A 21,315-nucleotide genomic window follows, 5' to 3' on the forward strand; every position below is an offset into this window, starting at 1 on the left:
CTGAAAGAACACATTCACAAAGTGATTGCCCCTTTGCAACTACATCCAGCCTACACAAGGAAGTAGATTTAGAAGATGTTCCAGGAGACCTTCGGTACTGGCCAAGTTTACTGGGGACTGTCTCATATTTCTGTAAGCAAAAGTCCGCCATAAACTGAGAGTTGTCCAAGTGAGGATACGAGTAGGTAGAAATCCTCTTTTAAAAGACACTCTGTACATCTAGCATAATTCTGTGCTTCAAAGTATTTTTTATTTTTTTAATGGGTGAGCAATGTGTTCTTGGTTTGTAGGCTGTGCCCTGTGTGCTGTTTATGCATGTAGCTTTACTACCATGTTAATGCACAAAGAGAAAGCAGCCATGACATTCCTTGTATAAAATCTTTGGCATCTGTTTCAACAACTTGTCTGATTTTTTTTTTCCTTGTCACAGCCAGAATTCCGACTCAATCAAAAAGAAAATATTGTCTAAACATTTTTAATATATATGTGATTTTAATCACTTAGCAACCTGTCAGCATCTGAGTCCATTCCTGATTGATTATCCTGGAGCTAAATCTTTTATGCTGTTTCTCAACAAAGCAAAATCTTATGTGGTGCTTAAACTGCAGCAGGCTTGGTGTTACTCTTTATGGACAGTGTTGAGAGGTGTATTTGGGATCTCTGTTTTCCAAAATGAAAAAAAGATCTGTAAGGTTTATGTTCACTGCTGTTTTCTGTACAGAATAGCCTTTATTTTTTCTGATACTATTTGGTGCTGTGAGTGCACGATATAGGATTATGGTTATTAAATGGCTTAGCTATTTAAAAGGGTTAGATGCATATTTTAGCAGAGCCCAACAATATTGGGTATTAACACATTAAAATTCAATAAACAAAAGAGCTCTAAAATACATCTGTGGGCAGAAAGCTCTACAGGAAACTTAAATGAAGGAAATGGAAATCATGAAAAAAAATATCACTGAAGCAATATTGGGAGCATGTTGTGCTTGGAGAGGCGGGACTGTGAGTAGAAACCTGCAAGAGTTTTATTCCTAAACTATTAGGAGAGATGTTTTGTGTGCTGAGGTATTGGTAGCATCTAGCCAGTGAGTCTTTGGAAAACCTGTCAAAATTTAACAGCAACATTAAATTTTGCAAAAGCACAAACTCTGATTGTTTCATACTGGCAGTATGAGACAGGTCCGACATTAATGCAGCTCCTTTGTGAAAAAGTCTTGTGTATTTACAAGGGCAGCAATAGGAGGGGACTATTTTCCAGGAAATTTTTAGATCACTGTGTGCTATACTGAAGAGAAATTAATTACTTACCATGAAGTTGCAGTAGGTCAAGATGATAATGCGTCCCTTGGATCAACTGAAGTTCACTGTAATGTTAACATTTCAGAAGTTAAAATTGACACACTTACTTGGTAGGATAATGAATTCAATTGGTCTGAGATATGACACGATAAAAGCATGTTCTGAGTTACAGATTGAAGTTGACTGATGTAAATCTCTTGGCAGAAAATTATATCAGATTGATTATTGGCACATCAAGCAGTGTCCCCACCTCTTCTTATAAGGAATGCTATGGAAGACATCAAGTAAAATAAGAATCCTGTGATCTAACTGATGTACAAAGATGTGTGGCCCAGTAAAAAACACATTCCTCACCCAAAGCACCACAAAACAAGCCTAGACTTGTAGAGGAAAAAGCATCTGATTGCTCTGTTCTGCTGGATTTATTTCCATTGTGAGTACGTATGCCAATTCAGCATGAAGGTTCATCTTCAAATAGGTGATGTGGGTTTTTCTCTCATTCTATGAAGCAAATATATGTGAGCTTTGTATAGATGTGCACACTTTTAGTTAGGCACCCTACTCAAAACCTGTAGGCTAATCTTGGCTTAAATGTGTATCATGTGCACGTTGCCCCTGAGACTTGCAGCTGGGGAAAGGGATGGCAGAACAGCACGGCTGTAACATGTAGCTGTTGTCAGGGTAGGAGCAGGCTCTAATGTGTGGTTACTTGCACGGGAGAAACTGCTTTGTTTTTTGCTCCCCTCTTGCCCCCCCCCCCATTGGTTTTCCTGTTCATTCATTCTCCTGTCCAGTTGCACGAGCTGAAGTTGGCCGAGGTATCCTCTGTGTTCCTGTGTGTGTCCCTTGTGAATTAGACCTTTGGTTGTGTCCTGGAAAACATGACAACCCTCCCTAGCTTTTGGTGTCAGCAGGAGTTCTTGGAAATAAATACCATCATTATGTTAGGTTTGCCTTGTATTTATACCAGGTGTCTGTCTGCCGTGACTGTGCTGAGACACTCATAAATGCCCCTGTTGCTTTGGGAGCCTGGGCTTTAACATTGCAGGACTCTGGCTTCCCACCTGGTCATACAGACTTTCTTCTTCATATTTTTGCTTTCAGCATAACCAGTCCAATAAGGTTTAAATGCTAATATCACTCTGTTTTGCAGCCTCTCATTTTCATGTTTCATTTGTCAGTCACTATAATGCCAGATATCATGGCATTGTCCTTGCATTCAGTTATTGCTGATGGCTGTAATATAATTTGGCACCAACAATTTGCCTGCTAGTAATTTGAGAACAGAGAGTGATTTGGGCAAGTGATAGAACTGTCTGTTTTTTGTCATCCAGGTCCTGTCCCTACCCCCTGCTTTAGCTGAGCACTCTTTCATGGTAAAGCAATGTTGACATATATATTCTGTCAGTCACAGTACATAGTATGTCTTAAAATGTATTTGTGAAATCATGGCAATGCCACAATAAATAAAATCTTGATATGAGGGTTTTCAAAATCAACAGTATAGTGTGACAAATACAAAGCTAAAGTAGAATGGCAGCTAATCAGTTATCTTAAGACAAAATTAAAGTGCATTCAGCTTTTTAACTTCACTTTTGTTGGATATAATTCAAGCAATAAAAGATATACAAGTACAAGTGGTGTATATATATATACACGGAAGTCTTTATGTAAGAAATGTTTTGTGGCATTACAGAAATTCTAATTTCAAGAATGTCCGGAGATTTTGAAACACTGATTTCTGATGTTTTGAGAAGCTGGTTAAATCTTTCTGCTTCTGCTTAAAAGGCAATTTTTCAGTAGCACTGGAGAGAAGAAATAGCGTATGTATGATGATGACTTGTCAGGAAGGCATTGGAGTGCTTCACAGCCACCATGATATCAATAGAATTACAGATAGGAAAGAAGTTGTTTGAACAAGAAAAGGCAGGTGATCTTGGTTATATTTTCAGACATTACTTTAAAAGGTTTATCAACTTTGGTGCCTTGGCTTCCATTTTTGAAACATTAAACTAATTTGTGAAGTGTTTTAAACACTTGGATCAAGCATCTCTCAACCCCAATCCCTTACCCCAGAACCCGTCTAGAAAGTACCTTAGGTTGGCATTGACTGCTTGATTCAGCTTACAGTATATGTAGTATATATAGTATATGCAAGCAGCCACTAACAACTGAAGGTTTGAGGACCAAAGCTGAATTGTTCACTGCCAGATTATAACTTTTCTGAAAGCAGCGTCTGTAAGGGGACACCTTGGGACTATGTACATGCTTGGGTTTGAATTCTCACAACAAATGGTTAATTTTCTAGTCCTGTTAGAACAGGTCCCTATTAAACTCAGAAATGCAAAAATGCCTGTGTGAATTTGTGACTAGTAACTTGATTTTTTTTTAATCTCTTAGTTTCAGTATTCATCAGGATAATAGAGGAGGAATGACCATGAAGCCATGTACTGCAATAAATTGGGACCAACAGAAAGACATAACCAACACCACCACAGAAGACCCAGAAACAAATCCCCTCCCTGCTTTAGACATTTCAAGTTAAAATAGAAATTTTTCTGCCTGTTATGTCTAAGAACCTTATGTGACCTAAAGGGTTTTATGTGGAAAGAGTTTTATTCATCAGGGCTGAGAGATGACTAATAGCAGCAGAGTATATGGAACAGAGCATGGGCGAGACTGTGGCTTCTGAGAGAATTGTGTTGATGGGAAGGATAGTTTGGTCAGTGAGAAGAGCCTGGTCTGCTTTGTGCTGTGCTCCAGTGAACAAAAGGGACCAAAGAAATGGTGTCTGCAGGATGAGGGATGCTGCAACCTGTCTTGGAGTGCAGGTGCGGCCCTTCTGAAGTTGACCTCCAGTTCAGGACTTGCTGAGAAGCTGAGGCAAAGAAGTAAGGTTATTTTTGATACTGTAGCAGAGAGAAAGAGTGCTGCAGTTCATTTTTAACTACCTTAGGGTCTTGATATTGCTGCATAATGAAATAGATGTTTTAATATACTTCAGCCACTGCCTGCAGGCTGCTTGCTGTTGTCACTGAAGCCAAATTGCCTGCCTTCTTGCCCTGCTTCCCTTCTCCTTTCTTACAGCTCTTGCAGGCCTAATTAGAAGTGTTGGCTGCAAAAGCACTAATTGGGTGAGTGGGTTTGCAGGGACATGTATGTACGTTTTGTTCCTGGAAAGGACAGAAAGAAATTATTTTCTTTTCTTTTACAAGTTTTGCCTAAAAGGGAACAAAGGAAAGAAATTATCTTCAGTTATGTAAGTTGCCTTTCTGCCACAATTTCTAGTTTGTGTTTCCCACGGTAATGGCGTATTTGTTGTACAGTCTTGTTCTTGCAGAACAGGCATTACTGGAGTTAAGAGCACTGAAAAGAGTTTAAATTTTAATTTAAATTTTGGAATTAATCCTGGTTTTAGAGAGTTCATGATCTTTGTAGGTTGCTACCTGCAAGGGTTTGAACACACTTTTACTAGCAAGAAGATGAATATAAAGTATGTTGCAACTCTGAGTTGATAATCAGATGTAACATTAGGAGTCTGCAGTGGGATGGGGTTAACTACATTTCTGTTTCTGAGCAGATGCTTAGTTGCAGTATGCATTATTAACTAAGGCAATGCAAATGCTTATGAAAGTTGTGCTGGGTACATTAATCACTGTGCATGCAACAGAAAATGTCGAAAATTAACATAACCAATCAAGACAAATTCAAGTATTTACTCGAATTGAGAAAAAAAAAAGCAAGCCAGGAATTGAGTCTCTTGGTTATCAAAGGGTAGTAGAGGGAATGGGAAGAGCCTGCAAGATTTACCATTTAGGAGAACAGGAGACTCCCATGCCTTATAAACAATGTCTGTGGAAGGAAGGAGCAGCACAGAGTACACTGTGAGCAGCATCCACTCTGTTTTGTATGAGAAAGGAGGCTCTGCACAGGAATGCTGAAGCCAGATGTATCAGGGGAGCCATAGCTGTAAGGAATTGACAGCTCAGTCTGACCCTGGGGAAACAGAAGTTGGCTGTTAATGGGGTAGAAGAAAGATTTGGGGGTTTTGAATGTATACTCAGAGAGGGAGGAAACCATTTTAAACATTTGCTGGGATTCATCTTTCATCTTGACTACCCTTGCAACAGCTATTTCATATAGAGTATATTCACACTGTAAAGTCTTACACTGCTCCCAAGAGGAGAGTTTTCCTGCTCTATTGTCTTCTATATAGATTAATGGGTAAAAGAAATACAAAGGAAGGGAAAGAGATCACCACACACAACACTGGAGTGTTGGTGAGCAAGAAGAGCTGCTGAGAACAGTTTCCTAGAACAGCACATTGCTTACACCTGAAGGTTGTGAGAGAACAGGAGAACTAAATGTGAAGCCCTGCAGGTCAGAGAGGGTTTTTAATAGGGCCTACCCTTCCTGGAACCTGTATTTGAATAATTCCCTCTTATTCAAAGTCACTTGAAAAAGGGAAGGGGCGAGGAATCCACTGGAAACAAACAAAAATCCCCAGGCTATGGTCAGGTTTGCATGGGGCTTGGGAAGGGGATCTCCCTGCATAGGACTTGCATTGCAGGGCACTTGTGAGGCTTCCTTTTGGAAACCAGAGACACACTTGTGAAGTGTGCTCAGTGAGCTCCAGACACTAGCAGGGATGCAGAGGGATGAATTGTCTGCACCACCAAGTCCTCGATGAACTCTTAGGGAGCTCATGCCACAACCTTGAGTGCCTCATCCCCGTTAACAGTGCTGTGCCCATGCTGCAGCTGAAACTCTCCTCGTCTGGGAAAAACATTTTGTGACGGACTGAACAGTTTTACTAACCCACTTTTTAAACTCCAAATACTCCTGGCTCAAGAGGAATAGAAGTAAGAGCTTTCCCTGCATATGCACCAGTGTGAGGTGGAACAAACCTTATGGGCCATCAGGATGAAAGGGGCAGGGTGCAATGTCTCCATAAATAGGTTGCTCTGACCAGAAGCCTTAAGTGCAAAAGAATAATATCTCTTAAGAAATGAAATAGCTAGAAACCTTTGTAACATGCCTAAGAGGGTGGTTTTTATCTGAGGGCAGAAACAGGATTGCTTAGTGGGGGAGTTCAAAGCCCCTTCCTTCCTAGGATGCCCAGCACTGTTAACTCCTTTCCAGATGGTATCCCAGGTGAGGGTGCTGTGCTAGGTATGCCCCACAATAGGCCACACCTGTAGACAGCAGCAACACTTATCAGTGTGTGCATGTGCAGCCTATGCCTGCTGTCACAAGGCACTTGGAATGCAGATGCCCAGCCTTGCTCTGACACAGCCACCTCCCTGAGCCAGCTGGACACAGCCTCCATGTGGACATGCCATGCAGCCTGGGTGTGATTATAACCCATTTGTGTCTCGCTTGCTGACCTGGCAGGACCCCATGGGAAGTACATTTCTGACACATCAATTGTACATCTAAATGCTCTAAGTGGATCCCAGGATGAAAAGGTGGTTCCTGCACTCCTTTAATAAGAATTTTGGAAAACTTGAGTGCAGTGTGTCTTTCCTGTGAAGGCCATCTTCGTTCATCAGCCTTTACCCCCCATGGGTTCCTGATCCTGTCAGTGCTTCCTACAGATACTGTCTGCAGGACAGTCTTGCCCAACCCAGACTGGTTACCAAGCAGGAGCTAGAAGTAAGGAGGCTCCCTGGGAGAGTAATTGTTTTCAAATACAGATATGGTATCACCCAGTTACTGGGAGCTAGTGCTACAACTTTGTAGCTGAGGGCCCAGTTGTACCTCTGTATGCAAAAGCCCTGACTTTGCATGGCTGATCTCAAATCCTAAAGAGGGTGTGGTCTGTCCAGATTGGGCTTGTGTCCAGCTACAGCTGCATGAGCAAGCCTGCCATTCCAGTCTGCTGATCAAACTCCATGTTAAGGATGTGGGCTTAGGTAGGAAGCACTATGAGAAATCAACAGGGACATTTAGCTTTGCTACTGGACCAGAAAAGGGGCTTTGTTCTATGCCTGTTGCTTTTTAAAGGGAATAGTGGCAGGACTGTAGCATGCTACCATCATCTAAAAAGAACAAAGTTTAGTATGGCCCAGCTTAAACGACCAACACTGTGAGTGAGGAAACAGCTATTCCTTGGACTGCTTCTGGCCATAGATGTAGTAGAGGCAGTTGAAGCAGAACCCAGACCAAAGGTACTCCAAAAAAAGCCCCAGAACACTTAAAGCATCAGTTTCTCAACTTCAGCTGCTTCACTCTGCTAATCCACTCTGCTGGGCCAGCCTAGTTGCTCAGGTGGATGTGACCACAGCTACCTATGACTAAACTAGGATTAAGTTACAACAGTCTCTTGACAGCAAAATCAGCTAGCACAACACCGACCCTTAAAGTTACCCGCTTCACAGGCCTTAAAGTTAGATTTCAAAGAGGCTGAATATTGCCTACAGAGTTAATCAATATTCAGGTTTTATTTACAAGAGGTCTGAGATTTATACAGCAAGATTTGCTAAACCTGCTGAAGGAGGTTCAGAATTAGATGGGTAAAGCAGATTCAAGAGCAGCACATGACTCAATAGCTTGATGACTGATGTAAAACTTTTGAAGTCATGTATAGACTGACAGCTTTGTAGACCAGGTCTGAGGGGAATATTGTGTCAGATATAGGAGAAGTGGTAGAGGTCCTGTTTGACAGCCATGAGTAAGCCAGGAACTCCTCGGCGACCCCCAAGTCTTGAAGAAAACACCACACTAGGAATGGCATCTTTGGATGATGGGTGGGGAGAAGGGATGGTTCTAAGCAGATGGGTGTCTTGGAGACTCCAAATTCTGGTGTAGCAATCCTGACCAACTGGAAAGGAAACAACAAAATTCAACATTACACAAAAATTACTTTACATGGCTCTGCAAGTGTATCACCACAGAAGCAGAAGGTCTATGGGGAAAACACCCTGACTATTTCTACACACACTAGATGCAAAGTGCTTATCTGTACTTTATGAAACAGAAATACTGCAAAAGTGGGAAAAATGTACATTTCCTATTAGGCAATTAAAGGTATGATAAATCAGTATTTAAAGTGCTTTCTCTTTATCAAGCTCCTAAGCAAAAAAAGGGGAGAAACATTCAGTCAAATTAAAAAATCTTCTCATTATTCTGCCACGTATTGACAAATCCAAGGAGAGAAGGTCACTCTCTTTACAGTGACCTTGTGAAACTTAGCTATACTATAAGGATTTAGGGATTTTGCTTCATTTATTGCTACTTTTCCTCCCCCCACCCCAAATATAATAATATTAAAAATATCTGACTGTAACCAAGTATATTCAAAATGAACCTGAGTGGTATAGACAGTTTACAAGGAGTCTGGCTTACATGCCAATGCTTCAGTCCGTCACCACGTTATCCACTTAACTACCAACTAAACATATACACGTTCTTTAGTCTCTATATAATCACCAGAATGTTTGTTTACATGTTGTTTCCCTGAATTTTAAAATCAAGTGTTTTCTGCTCTACTCTTGAGATGTACTGTACAAAGGATAACGGGACTTTTGCAGGACACAGCAGATAAAGCTGTTAAGCGCTACACAGGAGTGATTACAGTAGGTGTGCAAAACATAATTTATTAATTTTCATAGCATATTACAGTATGTTTAAGGCTAACTTTCTTCTGAATTTTAAAGAATTAACAGCTTTAGAGTTTCCAACAGCTGTAGCTAAGAAATGCCTCTCAGGCATAAGAAAATCACTGCCACACAGTCTACGAGGAGGGGGGAGTCCACCCACCTGCTGTAAGAAGTCCTTCCTCCTCATTTACATGCAGAGGGAGAATAGCATATTCATTGTGATGACCGTGGTACTGCTTCACACACTTTGTTGTTCTCAGGTCCCACAGTTTTATCTGCAAGTTGAAGGAATTCTTTGAGAGAGGATATGTTAAAGCAGAGAGCACTTAATGGCTGGACCTCTGAGAACAGGCCCAGAATAGGGCCATGAAGATGATCAGAGGGCTGGAGCATCTCTCCTGTGATAACAGACTGAGAGAGTTCAGGCTGGAGAAGCAACCTTCCAGTACCTAAAGAGGGCTACAAGAGAACTGGAGAGGGACAATTTACAAGGGTATGTAGTGATAGGACAAGGGGGAATGGCTGATAGGACAGGGGCAATAGCTTTAAACTGACAGAGGGTAGGTTTAGATTAATATTAGCAAGCTCTTTAAGGTGAAGGTGGTAAGTGACTAGAACAGGTTACCCAGAGAAGTTGTGGATGCGCCATCCCTGGAAATGTTCAAGGCCAGGTTGTGTGAAGCTTTGAGCAACCTGGGCTAGTGGAAGGTACCTCTGCCCATGGCAGGGGGCTGGAATTAGAATATCTTTAGGGTTCCTTCCAACCCAAACCATTCTATGATAAATCAGTGGATCTGGAAGAGGATCCATATATGGAACTACCACTCAGTTCCACACAATGTACTAAGAACAGGTATCTGCCCTTGGGACTGGGATAAGCACCTGTCAATGCCCAGACACTAAAAGGAACAGCATATCCTAAACACAACAAAACCATACCTTTCCAGCCATATCTGCTGCCATAAGATAATGTTCAGCCTCCATAAGGTGAATAGATGTAACTGCTGAGCCATGGAAGAGACGAATTGCTTTCCAGCTCTGTCCCTTTCGGTTACGCTGACGGACATCAATGCTGAAAATCTCACCTGAACGGCAGCCATTGTAAAGGACTGGGGTCTGGAAGAGTCCAAGAGAAAGAAGCCTATTTTGTAACATCTGTAAGGATCTTACAAGGTATGCAGACAGAATCTGTGTCATGTTTTTGAGCTCCGTGGTGCAGTTTTCAAATTATTTTAACACAGGCATTAAGAAGCAGAATTTTTATTACATGCTGCCACATTTTTCAGCTGACTCATTAGTTTCCTTCAAACCTCAACTATTTAGCTGTAAAAGTTTGGCTATGTAAGTAGGAACTTAGTCTAACATAACAGCAAAACAGACACTGGAATTCTCATTTTCTGATTTCACCCTTCTCACTAAATCTTTGTGAACAAATTCATTAGTATTTTATGGGGATTTTCTCCTTCTTGGCGGAGGCAATACACTGAATATTAACAAAATGAGGTTATTTGCCAAAACCAAAACAATTTTACAACACATTATTACTGTGCTCTTTGTACTTCTTTTGTTTCCTTTTAACCTCTGTAACATTAACAAAAATTACCTCTGTTGCCACAGTAATCAGTTGATCTTTTTGCTGCTATTCAATGGTGCAAGCATCAGACTGCATCAGCTCTGTTGTGAACAGCCATCCAACAGTAGCTCTCATCACACCCTTTTGTACAGCGTGAGGAGCCCCATCACAAATAGAACAAAGAGCCCATGAATTAGGCAGCGCTCTGAAAAAATGAAGGGTGTATGTTCTCCTTACCTGCCTGGCAAACTGTTGTGCCAACACATCACTACTGGTTCCAAATGTCTGTCGATGCCCTGTCACTACGTTGGTCACAAGAACTCGTCGTGTCAGGCCTAAGGAAGACAGGTTATGTTAATTTAGCTGTAATTCAAGTAGCAGCTGGGAGATGAATTCAATAAGTCTTTCCCACTGAGACAGAGGGGGTTGCTAGCCTTGCAGAGAGATCACCTGTGCTGAAGCAGTTGTCTGCTTGGGGATTCAGGCACCAAGCACAGGACCAGGCAGTGGATATCTTGAAACTGCACAGCATTCCAGGTCGATCTCCTGGAAGAGAGGAGCAACACATGAAGTGTTCATAAAACATTAGGACGGGATGATAACTCAGAAAGGTTCTTAGATTGCCATACTTCTTTTAACATTTCAATCTGAAGGCAGAGAAAGTGTTACCCATTTAGTGTCCCTCTGCTACTCAAGAGACAGGAAACAAAAGTGGGACTTTATGGCTGTAAGCAGGACACCTACAGTCTATATATATAAAGAGATGATATTGAGAAATAGATGATATTGTGAAATTTATTCAGTAGTCAGAGGGCTGACCATGGCAGGAAAGAGAAAAGTAACACTCGCCTCACAGCACTAAGTAAGCTATTTTTTAAAGACAAGTGGGCTATAGTAAAAAACATTTACTTTATAAACTACAGATTAGCCAAAGCCTAGCCTATAAATTCTTGGCCAGCCTATTTAAAAAAAAAAAAAAGGTTTGATTAAGTAACAATACACTAGATTTGACCTTTACTCATGTAGCTCCTGCACAAAATTTATGTCAATTAGTAGACTAGACTAAGTCCTCAGTTTTCACTTCCTTCATGGCAAATCATACATACGTGTCAGGTAGCAGAGGTGACATGGTTAAGAGCAGATGGATAACATAGTTTTAGACAGGATAAGTTCTACTTTGCTCCTGGCAGCTACCTAGCAAGGTTCCCACAAATCAACTCTTTAGGAGAGTGAAGTGGGTCAAACTTGGAAATACCTTAACAGTCAATAGAATATACTAGACAGAAGGATTTTGATGGAACTCACAACATCTAATTATGGTGAAGGGCTTAAAATGTTCTACAGAGCAACTGGGCATGCTCAGTGACTCTTCAAGTTCACGCTAACTCTATGCATATTTTTTAATGGCTGCACAAAGAGCGTGACATTAAAAATTTAAAATAGGTCCATTACTCTTATCTATCACAGATTCCCTCTGTATAAACTTAACTGATCATGTCTGAATGGAAACCAGATTAGAGGACTGCACTCTGTGACTTGAAGAAGCATGGTTCTAACAACTATCAAAAAAGTCCAATTAATAAAGTCCTGCCCGCAAGAACATTCAACAGATATATAAAGATACAGCTAGAGCCATCAGACATAGTATTCTCCCAAACAATCATCTTTACACACAACTGAGCATAAGCCTGTACAAGGAGCTACGGGCTGAGACATCTACCAGCTTTCCACCTTTGATTAATCCACTGAGCATCTTCGAGTAGCTGCTATGAGAAGGGATTCTTGACAGTCTATAAGGAAATGTGAGTACTTCTTGTGTGTAGCTTCTGAGTATTAATAACAGGCCAAGCTACTCATGGAAAATCTCAAATGTTTACTTAACAAGTGAGGTGTTCTGCCAAAGTCAAGTATTGCAGCAACTAAAAATAAACCAGTGTTTTGAATACTGCTTGTTAACTAAGTCTTAAGTTCTTCATCATTCAACTTCTTATGCTGTTTTACAATTTCCAAGACAACAGTCTCTCCAACTACTGAAAATAATCTTTCATTTGTACTCTTTTCATACCATAACTGCAGAAATTGTAGAAGAAAGGCCAACAAAAACACCCTACCTGGGTTAGTGCTGCTGAACAATGATGCTGGAAGCAGACTGGCACAGCCTGGTGTTTCTGCAATTCCCATGAGACACAGCTTGCTGAAGTGAGTTAAGAAAAACAGATTTCGCCCTAGAATGGAACAAGCTGCCTAACATTTATAGCTGAGAAAAACAAGATGTTCTGACACAACCACAGCTCACGATACTTCCTCTTGAGACTTTTGATGTGTGTTACAGTTTACAACTAAGTCTTGACTTTTCATTTCTTTCATAGGAATGAGCTAGAAAGAACTAAAATTCTTGCTTGTGTATTTTCAGTACCAGAAAGGTAAGAGAAGAGGAATACTATGGCATCTTACTAGTGGTAGGGGGAAAATTAAAAAAGCATGGCCTACATAGATCATTCATAGTGTCATATGCTGATGACACTGCATTAATATAGATCTGTTTTTCATGGAGATAAGTTGGAAAAAGGGGAGCATACATTGGTGAGGCAAGGAAGACTCAATTTAGATTACATTTAAGTATTTTATGAAGACTATACCAGGTATAAACAGAATTTGAAAGCTGCATTTCAAGTTCAGTGGGGTAAATCTGTAACACGACTAGAGGAAAGCTTGAACCCACCAAACCACCCAATAACAAACTCCTCCTCAGCTGTGGGCACATGTGGTGAGCTCCTGCCCTCTGATGGGTCGGTCTGGAATTGCCTGGCTTTTCCCAGGAGCCATTCCATATTTTACTATGTAATTTCTTTTGGCATTTTAATAGCACATCTGTTGTCTGCTATCTCCCATGTCAAAATTCCATTTTCTTTCTCTCTGCACTATCCATTACTGCTTCCTCTACCATCAACTTTTCTCTTCTTCTGAGACAGACCTACAGAACATGCTGACAGCTGCAGAACATGATGCCAATGAATTGCTCCCATTCTCCCCAGTCAATGTGGGAATGGTTTTAAACAGAAACAAACCAACCCACTTTCAAAGAGGTTCACTTCAGAGAGAGGTTGTTGTTTTAACCCTCAGAGAGGTTTTTGCTTTAACCTCTGCTCCTATTCTTTTGCCTCAGCCAATTTCTAAACATGAGGTCATTTTGGATATAGCATTTACATACACTATTAATCAAGTGGGAATTCTCCAGGGCAGAAAACATGGTCTTTCATCTACTATTACACTGGAACAGTTCTCCATATATCTATCATAGAACCATACATCTGTCTCATTAACTCCAACACCTTTCAACTTTTATAACTTCCTCTGTTTTCCAGAAAACTTATTTGCTGGGACAACTACACAAGAGGGATTCCTGGAAGTTAGTTTTTCTGTGCAGTATGATGCAGACTTGAGAAAGCTGAACTGCAATTTTGCTTTTTTTAAAAGGATATAAAACATGAGAATCTGGATGAGTCAATGATGCCCAGCACACAGAATTCACCTTCAGACACAAGAAGACATACTATTTTTGTCATCAGCTACTCAATTAATGAAAGATTATTTCCATGCAAAGATGATACCAAATTAGGCACTGGGCACAATTCCTTAGTCCACTAAATAGCTCAGTAAGAGGCACGAGCATTTTAGCCGCATACTCCTCTTGTAACGACAGAACAGCACTGAGAACTCTGACTAAACACAGATTGAGGCACCAAGCACATCCTATTACTCAAGAGACCATCCTTAAAAGAATCTGAGCATGAAGAGATTATGAAAGCCTGTTTCAAATATGTATCATGTTTAAGGATAAACACATTTGCCCAAAATTTGCATGCAAATCTTGGTAGTTCCTGGTAGTTTTCCCAGCTACAGTCCAAATCTGAAGTAAGCACTATCCTTGGAAGCTTCTACCTAGTCTTGCATCCCCGTTGTAGCATAACATTCCTGAGGACTATCACTGGTACTGAGGACTTTCTGAGACAAGTTTACTGTGGTTCTGTGTTTATCCGAGCTTCACATTTCTAGATTCTTCTATTCTCTTCTCCTAACCCCTTCCCCAACCCTCATGGCATTTCTGCCTGAGCCTCCCAAGGCTCATGGCATTCCGAGAATGCAATAACCAAAGGAAGGAGGAACAGAAAATAGTACTTTGCGGTTTGTGAAGTAGAGGTTGTCATACATCTCCACAGTGAGAGACTCCTTCCCCAAACCGCTGAGATTGATGATACCATATTTACATCCTCCATGCTCTACATCGTTCACAGTGAATATTCGTTCACAAGCAACATCTGCCTGTAAAATAAAAGCTTACCGGTCACACTTACTGGAAACTTACAGGAAAAACAGCTTGAGGGAGCTGCATTAGGTCTAAAATGAAACAACACATTAATTCTGATCCGTTTAACATCACCTGCTTTCCATTCACCTCTAAAATCAGTGGTCAACTCAGTTTTTCATACATGCACAGAAAACACAGGGGTAAGAAAAGGATTTAGTCCTTGGCTAACAATAAATGATCTTGCCAATTTTAACAGCTCTATACACTTACACTGGCTAAGCAAAGCCTGCTATTGGTAGAGGACATGAAACAAAAATTTAAACCTTATCAAAAGTGATCATGGAATTCTCCTGCTGTTGAATCACAAATGTAGCACCAGCAAATAGGCTGGTGCTACATTTTAACTTTTCTGACACTATATTTCCGACTCCCTTCTGGCTTCGGCTACCTACGCAGTTTTCTGTTTACAAGGCCAGGAGATGGTCCTGGAAAGCTTCCTATGTAGCCTATGAAAGATATTTTGCTCCAGATCATTAAATGAATACTGATGTTTACATAGACCCTCTGGACCACAGGCTTTGCCACTCCCAAAATTTTTCTCTTTAATTTTCTTTTTTCTCTTGATCCTCTCCACTTGCCCTCCCAGTCCCACAGTAATGATCCACTCAATTCCTGTTTACTTCCAAAAGAACATATCGATCAGATAAAGAAAAATATAAAAATCACTGTCATATCCAACCTTTTTTATAATTTTCCTTTCTCGGAAAGGAACAGCCTCTCCCTCTGTTTAAAATTACTGAGCACAGATTTTAAGAACTGACACAACAGGAATAACACATATTTGAAAGCAAAATTTGACCTATGTGATCTGATTACAAGAGCCTGAATTTTCACTGAAGATAAGCTCTCTTTATCCTAAAGACTTATCATTTCTCATAACATACCACAATGATTTTAAAATTGTTGGTTCCAGCAACTGAGGAATCCGGACTGTGAATTTCTATCTTCCTCCTCTGCATGCAGTTCACTTTTAGTTCATGGACTAGCCTGTAAAAACAGGTGGGGGGGTGAGGGGGTTGAAGAGATGAGAATTCAGGTAAGCCTGAGTTTAATGCCTAAGAAAAGAATTCTGGACACCGTATAGAACTGCTTCTCAATCACAGAAGAGAAAATGCCTGAATAACTAGCATACTAAAATTTAACTTATATAACCCATGAACATGTGCATCTTCCACATTCACAGAATTTCATCCTGTTATTTTAAAGCCCAGCACATCTTTAGTAGCAGAAACAACACCACAGAAGTCACTAACTTAACTTGCCTTCTGCACTGTTACTGGATCTGAGCTACCTTATCTATTCTAATTGGGGGGAAGGGGAACGGTCACATCAGTTGAAAGGCATCCATCCAAAGAAAAGCTGTGCTGTATTCCTGAAACACAATGTGGCAAACCAGCATATTCATATACATAGGTGTGTGCACATATAAAGTGAATTTTTTTTGGAAGTGAAATTGGGAAACAACTTTCCCATTTGAATTCTCATCATTTTAGTAACCTGATTAGAACAGAATATAACCTTTTGCTAATTTTAAGGAATATATCCTTCCTTCTCCTAATGGAAGAAGAAATGCAAAAAAACCTGACAGAAACAGTTGCACTAACAGCAGATCTTGGCACTGAAAACAGAGGGCAAATCAAATCATTGTACCTGCAATAACTTGTGGAGCTGAGCAAACCCAGCTGCCTTTTCTGTAACAGCACAGATGAGTTCAGTCCAGCCCTTGTTTTCTGGAAGAGAATAACATGGAAGCCTACTCAGTTATTTGCTTGTTTATGATTCGAACATGGCTGTGGGTCTTAGATGTTTGGGATATGTAGGTAACTTTTTCCTTTAGCCTACATAAATTAAAATTTTCAGAACATCTATAAAACACTTTCCAGCACCATCTCCATGCTCTCCTACAGTAAGCAGACAAGAATATATTCCTGTGAGATGTGGGGTGCTTCTATAAATATAAAAGCTGAAGAAAAAAATACCCCAAAACAATAGCCATTGTTTTCACTCTACATAATCAGCAGTACCACCTGGAGGTGTGAAGTCACCTTCTGGCTTCGCTATAACACCTTAAATTCTTATTATACAGCAAAATATTCTATCGCAACAAGATTGCTACTAAGCATGCAGTCTTACTGTTGCACTGAACTGCTTTTCCATTCCATTTCTATTCTCCCCCACAGCAGGGGGGTTGGAACTAGATAATCTTTAGGGTCCCTTCCAACCCAAGCCATTCTATGATTCATAATTTTTTAAAATTTCATGCAAACACTTTCTGAGGAGACCAAAGGATAGAGTACTTTGCAGAATTATAGAGTAAGAAATCTTTTTTATAATGCTCAGACAAAGCAATCATTTGAGAGTCAAAATGTTCTTCACAGTGGAGACTAAAGAGCTGAATAGCTGGTTGGAGCACTTCATTGCCTAAGGAAAAGAACACTGCTCACTTATTCCAAATGACAGCATACTGAAACCTGGCATCCAGTGTTCTGACTCAAGTGTAACTGTCGGACAACTGCGATTTTGAGCACAGTTCCTGTCTTTTTACAGGTTTTTTGTTTGTAATGACTTGATTTCATTCCTGTGTGGAACAGTCAAATAAAAGGCTTCAAGGACTATATATTCTTAGCCAAAAAAGAAATCGAACTGAGTCAGAATTGAAAGGCTTTAGTTTATAAGCTGTCCTGGGCCAGAGTACAATAAAGCCTAATTGCAATCTTTTTCAGAACATACCTTCTTTTGTTTGTCTTCCTCTTCTAAGAGTCTCAGTCTTTTGCATTCCACCACCTTGTACTGAATGCTCTCCTTGGTGAGTGGGTTGTAGTTATTATGTCCAGGCAGTAGGCGAAAATAGCGGTTCTTTTCTGAGTCATAATAAAATCCTGGCAGTTCTTGGGGGGTGGGGGAGAAAAAGTGACAAAATCACATGGATAACTAAGTTTGTTTATGGCTCTTTGATACTGCAAGTCTTCATGTGAATGTCAGTCACAAAACCCAAAGCTCTTGCTCCCAACAGGTCCCAAGTATGATACACAGATTGGGAATAGATGAGCCACTTACAGGAGAAAAAAAGACTATAGCTTTTCAAATGCAGTGCCATTACACAGGTACAAAAGGGATGTCACCACTGACCAAGAGGAAATTCAGACAGATCAGAAGAGCAAAAGAAGAAAGGATTTGCTGCAGAACAAAAATGATCTTTCTTCATAAATCAGTCATGAGGGGACATTCTTAGTTAAAAAACTAGGTAGGACAGTCCCAAACAGCAGCAAAAAAATTGACAATGAGGTATCACACAAACCAAAATAAAGTGATTCGCTTCCCAGAACAAGATACTTTTTCTTCAACACATAGGAGAGATTTAGATATAATCAAGAGTACATTTGGCTCCCTATCCAAGGATAAATTGAGATGAGAAACATTCAATTTTAGTGCTTCATTGTCTGGGTGAATTCAGAGGCAGACAGATAAAATACTTCGACAGATTCATAATGGTACATTGTCTCAAGACAAAGGATTTTATTCAGAAGAGGCAATTGTTACATTTCAAGAGTTTTTATTTAAAACTTTATCTACTACCAGAATTTTCATTTTAAATAACCTCTTTTTGCTGCTGCTTACAATTCAAATCCTTGTCCACATCTTTTAGGTTCAGTGACCAAAACTTATTCAGGTCAGGAAAAATAAAAAGTTAGTCAATGAATCGGTAAAGGTAATAAAAGCACACTACATTTAGTACACAGAATCTAATTACATAGCAATAAATGTCTTGCAGGATACATCTCCTAACACAATCACAACATAAAACATTGATATACAAAAACCTTCTGGTTTTGTCTGTTGTTAAGAATCAGAGGTGTTTCAGGGCTCTCCTGTTGCAGAGAAATATATGTTTCCACAGGCGTAGCTTTTGCTAGCACTATTTAATGAGTCAGGAAACCAGAACATAAATGGGACATCTTCCTCAACAGCACTGATACTTCATACACTGAAGGCATAAAGAGAGATGATTCTCCAAAGTGGTGGATCATTGTGCCTTTCAAAAGACTGAATAACTGGATACAAGTAGTAATTTCTTATATGCTTTCTTATTTTATTTGCTTCCTTAGTAGTTAATTTTCTTCCCAAAGCAGCATTTCTGGAGGGAGAAACAAATTTCTCTTTTTTCAGCTTATATCAGCTTGGCTAAGCACACAAATTTTTAAACACGAGAAGCACTTCTGGGCCTGAAAGTGATTTGGGCCTGTTCTCCAGATCCTCACTCACTATACCTTTTTATATCACCTGATATTACTTTCCTGTAACACCAGACTATTAATGCAGTTGTTACTACTTTTTTCCTTCAATCAGCATATAGAAACTGATTTTTTTACCTGTAAACACCATCTCTTACCTGGTACTACAGAGTTCTGTGTTGAACTGGATGAAGAAGGATCTCCACTGCTGCTGGGACCTGCATTCACTGGGGTCTGTGGTTCCTCCTGTTCCAGACTAAAAAAAATAGCATTGCCTTCAAGACAGACTCACAATTGTCCTACACATTTCCCACAAAGAATCTAGAAAGCAGATTATTATTGACATTAATGGAGTACTGTTTTGCAGTGCTCTGATAAGCACACTCTGCATGTCACCATACATTAAACTATGAAAATCAAACAATGAAAATATTCAGCTTAAAAACCTCTCAAGAACATTAGAGATAAAGGCATCCTAAAAGCCTTAAACTACTTGCTAAAACATTAGAGGGGGCTGCTGATTCTGCAAGCACCTTTAACGCTTTCTGGCAAAAGATTAACTGGGCAATTCTACATTAAATGAACAGCCCACTCCTGAAAGCCTGCAAGTCTTCTCAGCATAAACTGAGAGACAGCATGGGTAAAACACTGACGTCACATCAAAAATATTTTGCCATTCTCTTCATAACAAGAATTTCACTGATGAGGTTCAGAAACATTCAAAATAAACAGAATTTTAATGAAAACTCCAAGAATGAAAAGCCTCTGCCTTTCTAATAAACATTGCAGTAGATGAGGTAACTGCAGCTTTCCTCTTTTTGAAGTAATATAAATAAGCACATTCAGTATTGATGAGCAAAATTCCACTGGGATATTTTCTGAATCACCTGTACAATTCTCACTTTTTAGGACAGGTCTTATTACATATAATCTTAAATACAGTAGGTGAAGGTGTTTTGCAAGAGTTTTAACTTATTGAAAACAAAACAATAAAGAAATTCTAGTTCTAATACCAGCTCTACTGCTGTTTGATTATACAGCTTTGAAAATAAAGAACACAACAGATATACAAGGGCAAAAACACCTTAGATCAAACCCAAGCACTTAACTTTAAAACTCTTTAAGAAAATCCTTTTAATTCTATACTCACTGAACGAGGGCCCGTTTGTGTTTCTAACCTTTCTTATACAAGTGAAACTAATGTGGCAACTCATATATGTGTGTCTCTTTCTCTAAAAGTATGTATAATAAAAAAAACTTAGCGCATTAAAGCAAAGGATTGACATCTTTTCATCCTGCAAGAGGCACTAATGAAAGAGTATGAGAATGAAAAAGAACCATAAAACCAGCTCCAACACAGGCAAGTATAAGTTCTAAAGTATAAAACGCACTTTTCTGAAAGAATCAGTTTTCAAGGCTGGTGAAACTTTGCTTAATTTTCCTGATCTCCTAGATATGGTACTATTACCACATTACTTAACGTGCTTTCAAACATTCAGGAAGATTCTTTAATGACAGTTTTTACACCAGTAGACACTAAGGCACAAAATAAAAGGGCAGTTAGAATGAAGCGCTGACATTTTTCTTCCCTGAACTATCTTTGCATATTGGTGAAGAGTTTAAGGACGATCATGCACACCTGAAAGGACTAGCTCACGCAACCACATCTCAGCTTAAATTCAATGTACAGTTGTAAATATATAGCAAACTTCCAGAAATCAGTGCAATTCCACTCTCACTAGGGATGGCAGACATAGCTCTCAGATATACCCTCACAGTCCTAGAAAGTCACCATTCTGCAGATTTAATTAGGCATGACACGCCACGGCCGAACCCCTGCCAGCCCACGGTGCGGGTACTCGCCTTCCGGCGCGGCTGCCGTGACCGGATCTCCTGTGCCGGCGGGGGCCGCGCTTGGGACCGCTCCATCCACGCTTTTCCTTGCCTCGCCCGTAGTGCCTCCTCATTTCTGCTTATAAAGCACATATACACACATGCTGCACCTCTGCTTGCCTGGAACGCTCCAACACACAAGGCAGGTCTCCTAAGGCGACCTCTTTTCAACCACTTATATCCTGGAACGACCAGGCCCGCCGACCGCCCGCACCACGGGCGCTCCCCTGCGCCTGTCGGCTTCCCCGCTGATCCGGGACCAGCTCCGCGGCTCTCCTCGCGTCGCTGAGGCCAAACACCCCGGAGGCAGAAGGACAGTGACGGCAGCGGCGGCCCCGTGTCCCCACC

General features: G+C 40.3%; 1 protein-coding gene across 2 annotated transcripts; it reads right to left on the reverse strand.

Moving 5' to 3' along the window:
• Positions 1-7,711: 7,711 nt before the first annotated feature.
• On the reverse strand, positions 7,712-21,289 carry DCAF4 (DDB1 and CUL4 associated factor 4). 2 transcript variants are annotated; one of them, XM_029964246.1, is made up of 13 exons: positions 20,938-21,289; positions 19,233-19,330; positions 17,573-17,730; positions 16,493-16,572; positions 15,727-15,829; positions 14,653-14,796; positions 13,956-14,005; positions 12,585-12,664; positions 10,924-11,019; positions 10,711-10,808; positions 9,840-10,016; positions 9,061-9,175; positions 7,712-8,122 (listed from the first exon to the last, which is right to left on the reverse strand). In XM_029964246.1, exons 1-13 carry the CDS (start codon positions 21,039-21,041, stop codon positions 7,929-7,931), a joined length of 1,497 nt encoding a protein of 498 aa, XP_029820106.1. In that variant the 5' UTR covers positions 21,042-21,289; the 3' UTR covers positions 7,712-7,928. The 2 variants fall into 2 exon arrangements, with proteins under 2 accessions (XP_029820106.1, XP_029820107.1); XM_029964247.1 differs by lacking the exon at positions 14,653-14,796 and having other exon boundaries at positions 7,723-8,122.
• Between the last annotated feature and the right edge of the window lie 26 nt (positions 21,290-21,315).

The sequence above is a fragment of the Manacus vitellinus genome, unplaced genomic scaffold (assembly GCF_001715985.3).
Source record: "Manacus vitellinus isolate BGI_N305 unplaced genomic scaffold, ASM171598v3 scaffold_6_pilon, whole genome shotgun sequence".
In the NCBI taxonomy this organism is placed as follows: domain Eukaryota; kingdom Metazoa; phylum Chordata; class Aves; order Passeriformes; family Pipridae; genus Manacus; species Manacus vitellinus.

What these genes read in the sequence shown, in the direction of transcription:
- DCAF4 (XM_029964246.1), bottom strand. Translation starts at nt 21,041, where the DNA reads ATGAGGAGGCACTACGGGCGAGGCAAGGAAAAGCGTGGATGGAGCGGT. An exon ending in CACGGCAGCCGCGCCGGAAG is followed by an intron (nt 19,331 to 20,937) that starts GCGAGTACCCGC and finishes TATTTTTTTTAG; the next exon opens with TCTGGAACAGGAGGAACCAC. An exon ending in CAGCAGATATGGCTGGAAAG is followed by an intron (nt 9,176 to 9,839) that starts GTATGGTTTTGT and finishes TTCAACTTGCAG; the next exon opens with ATAAAACTGTGGGACCTGAG.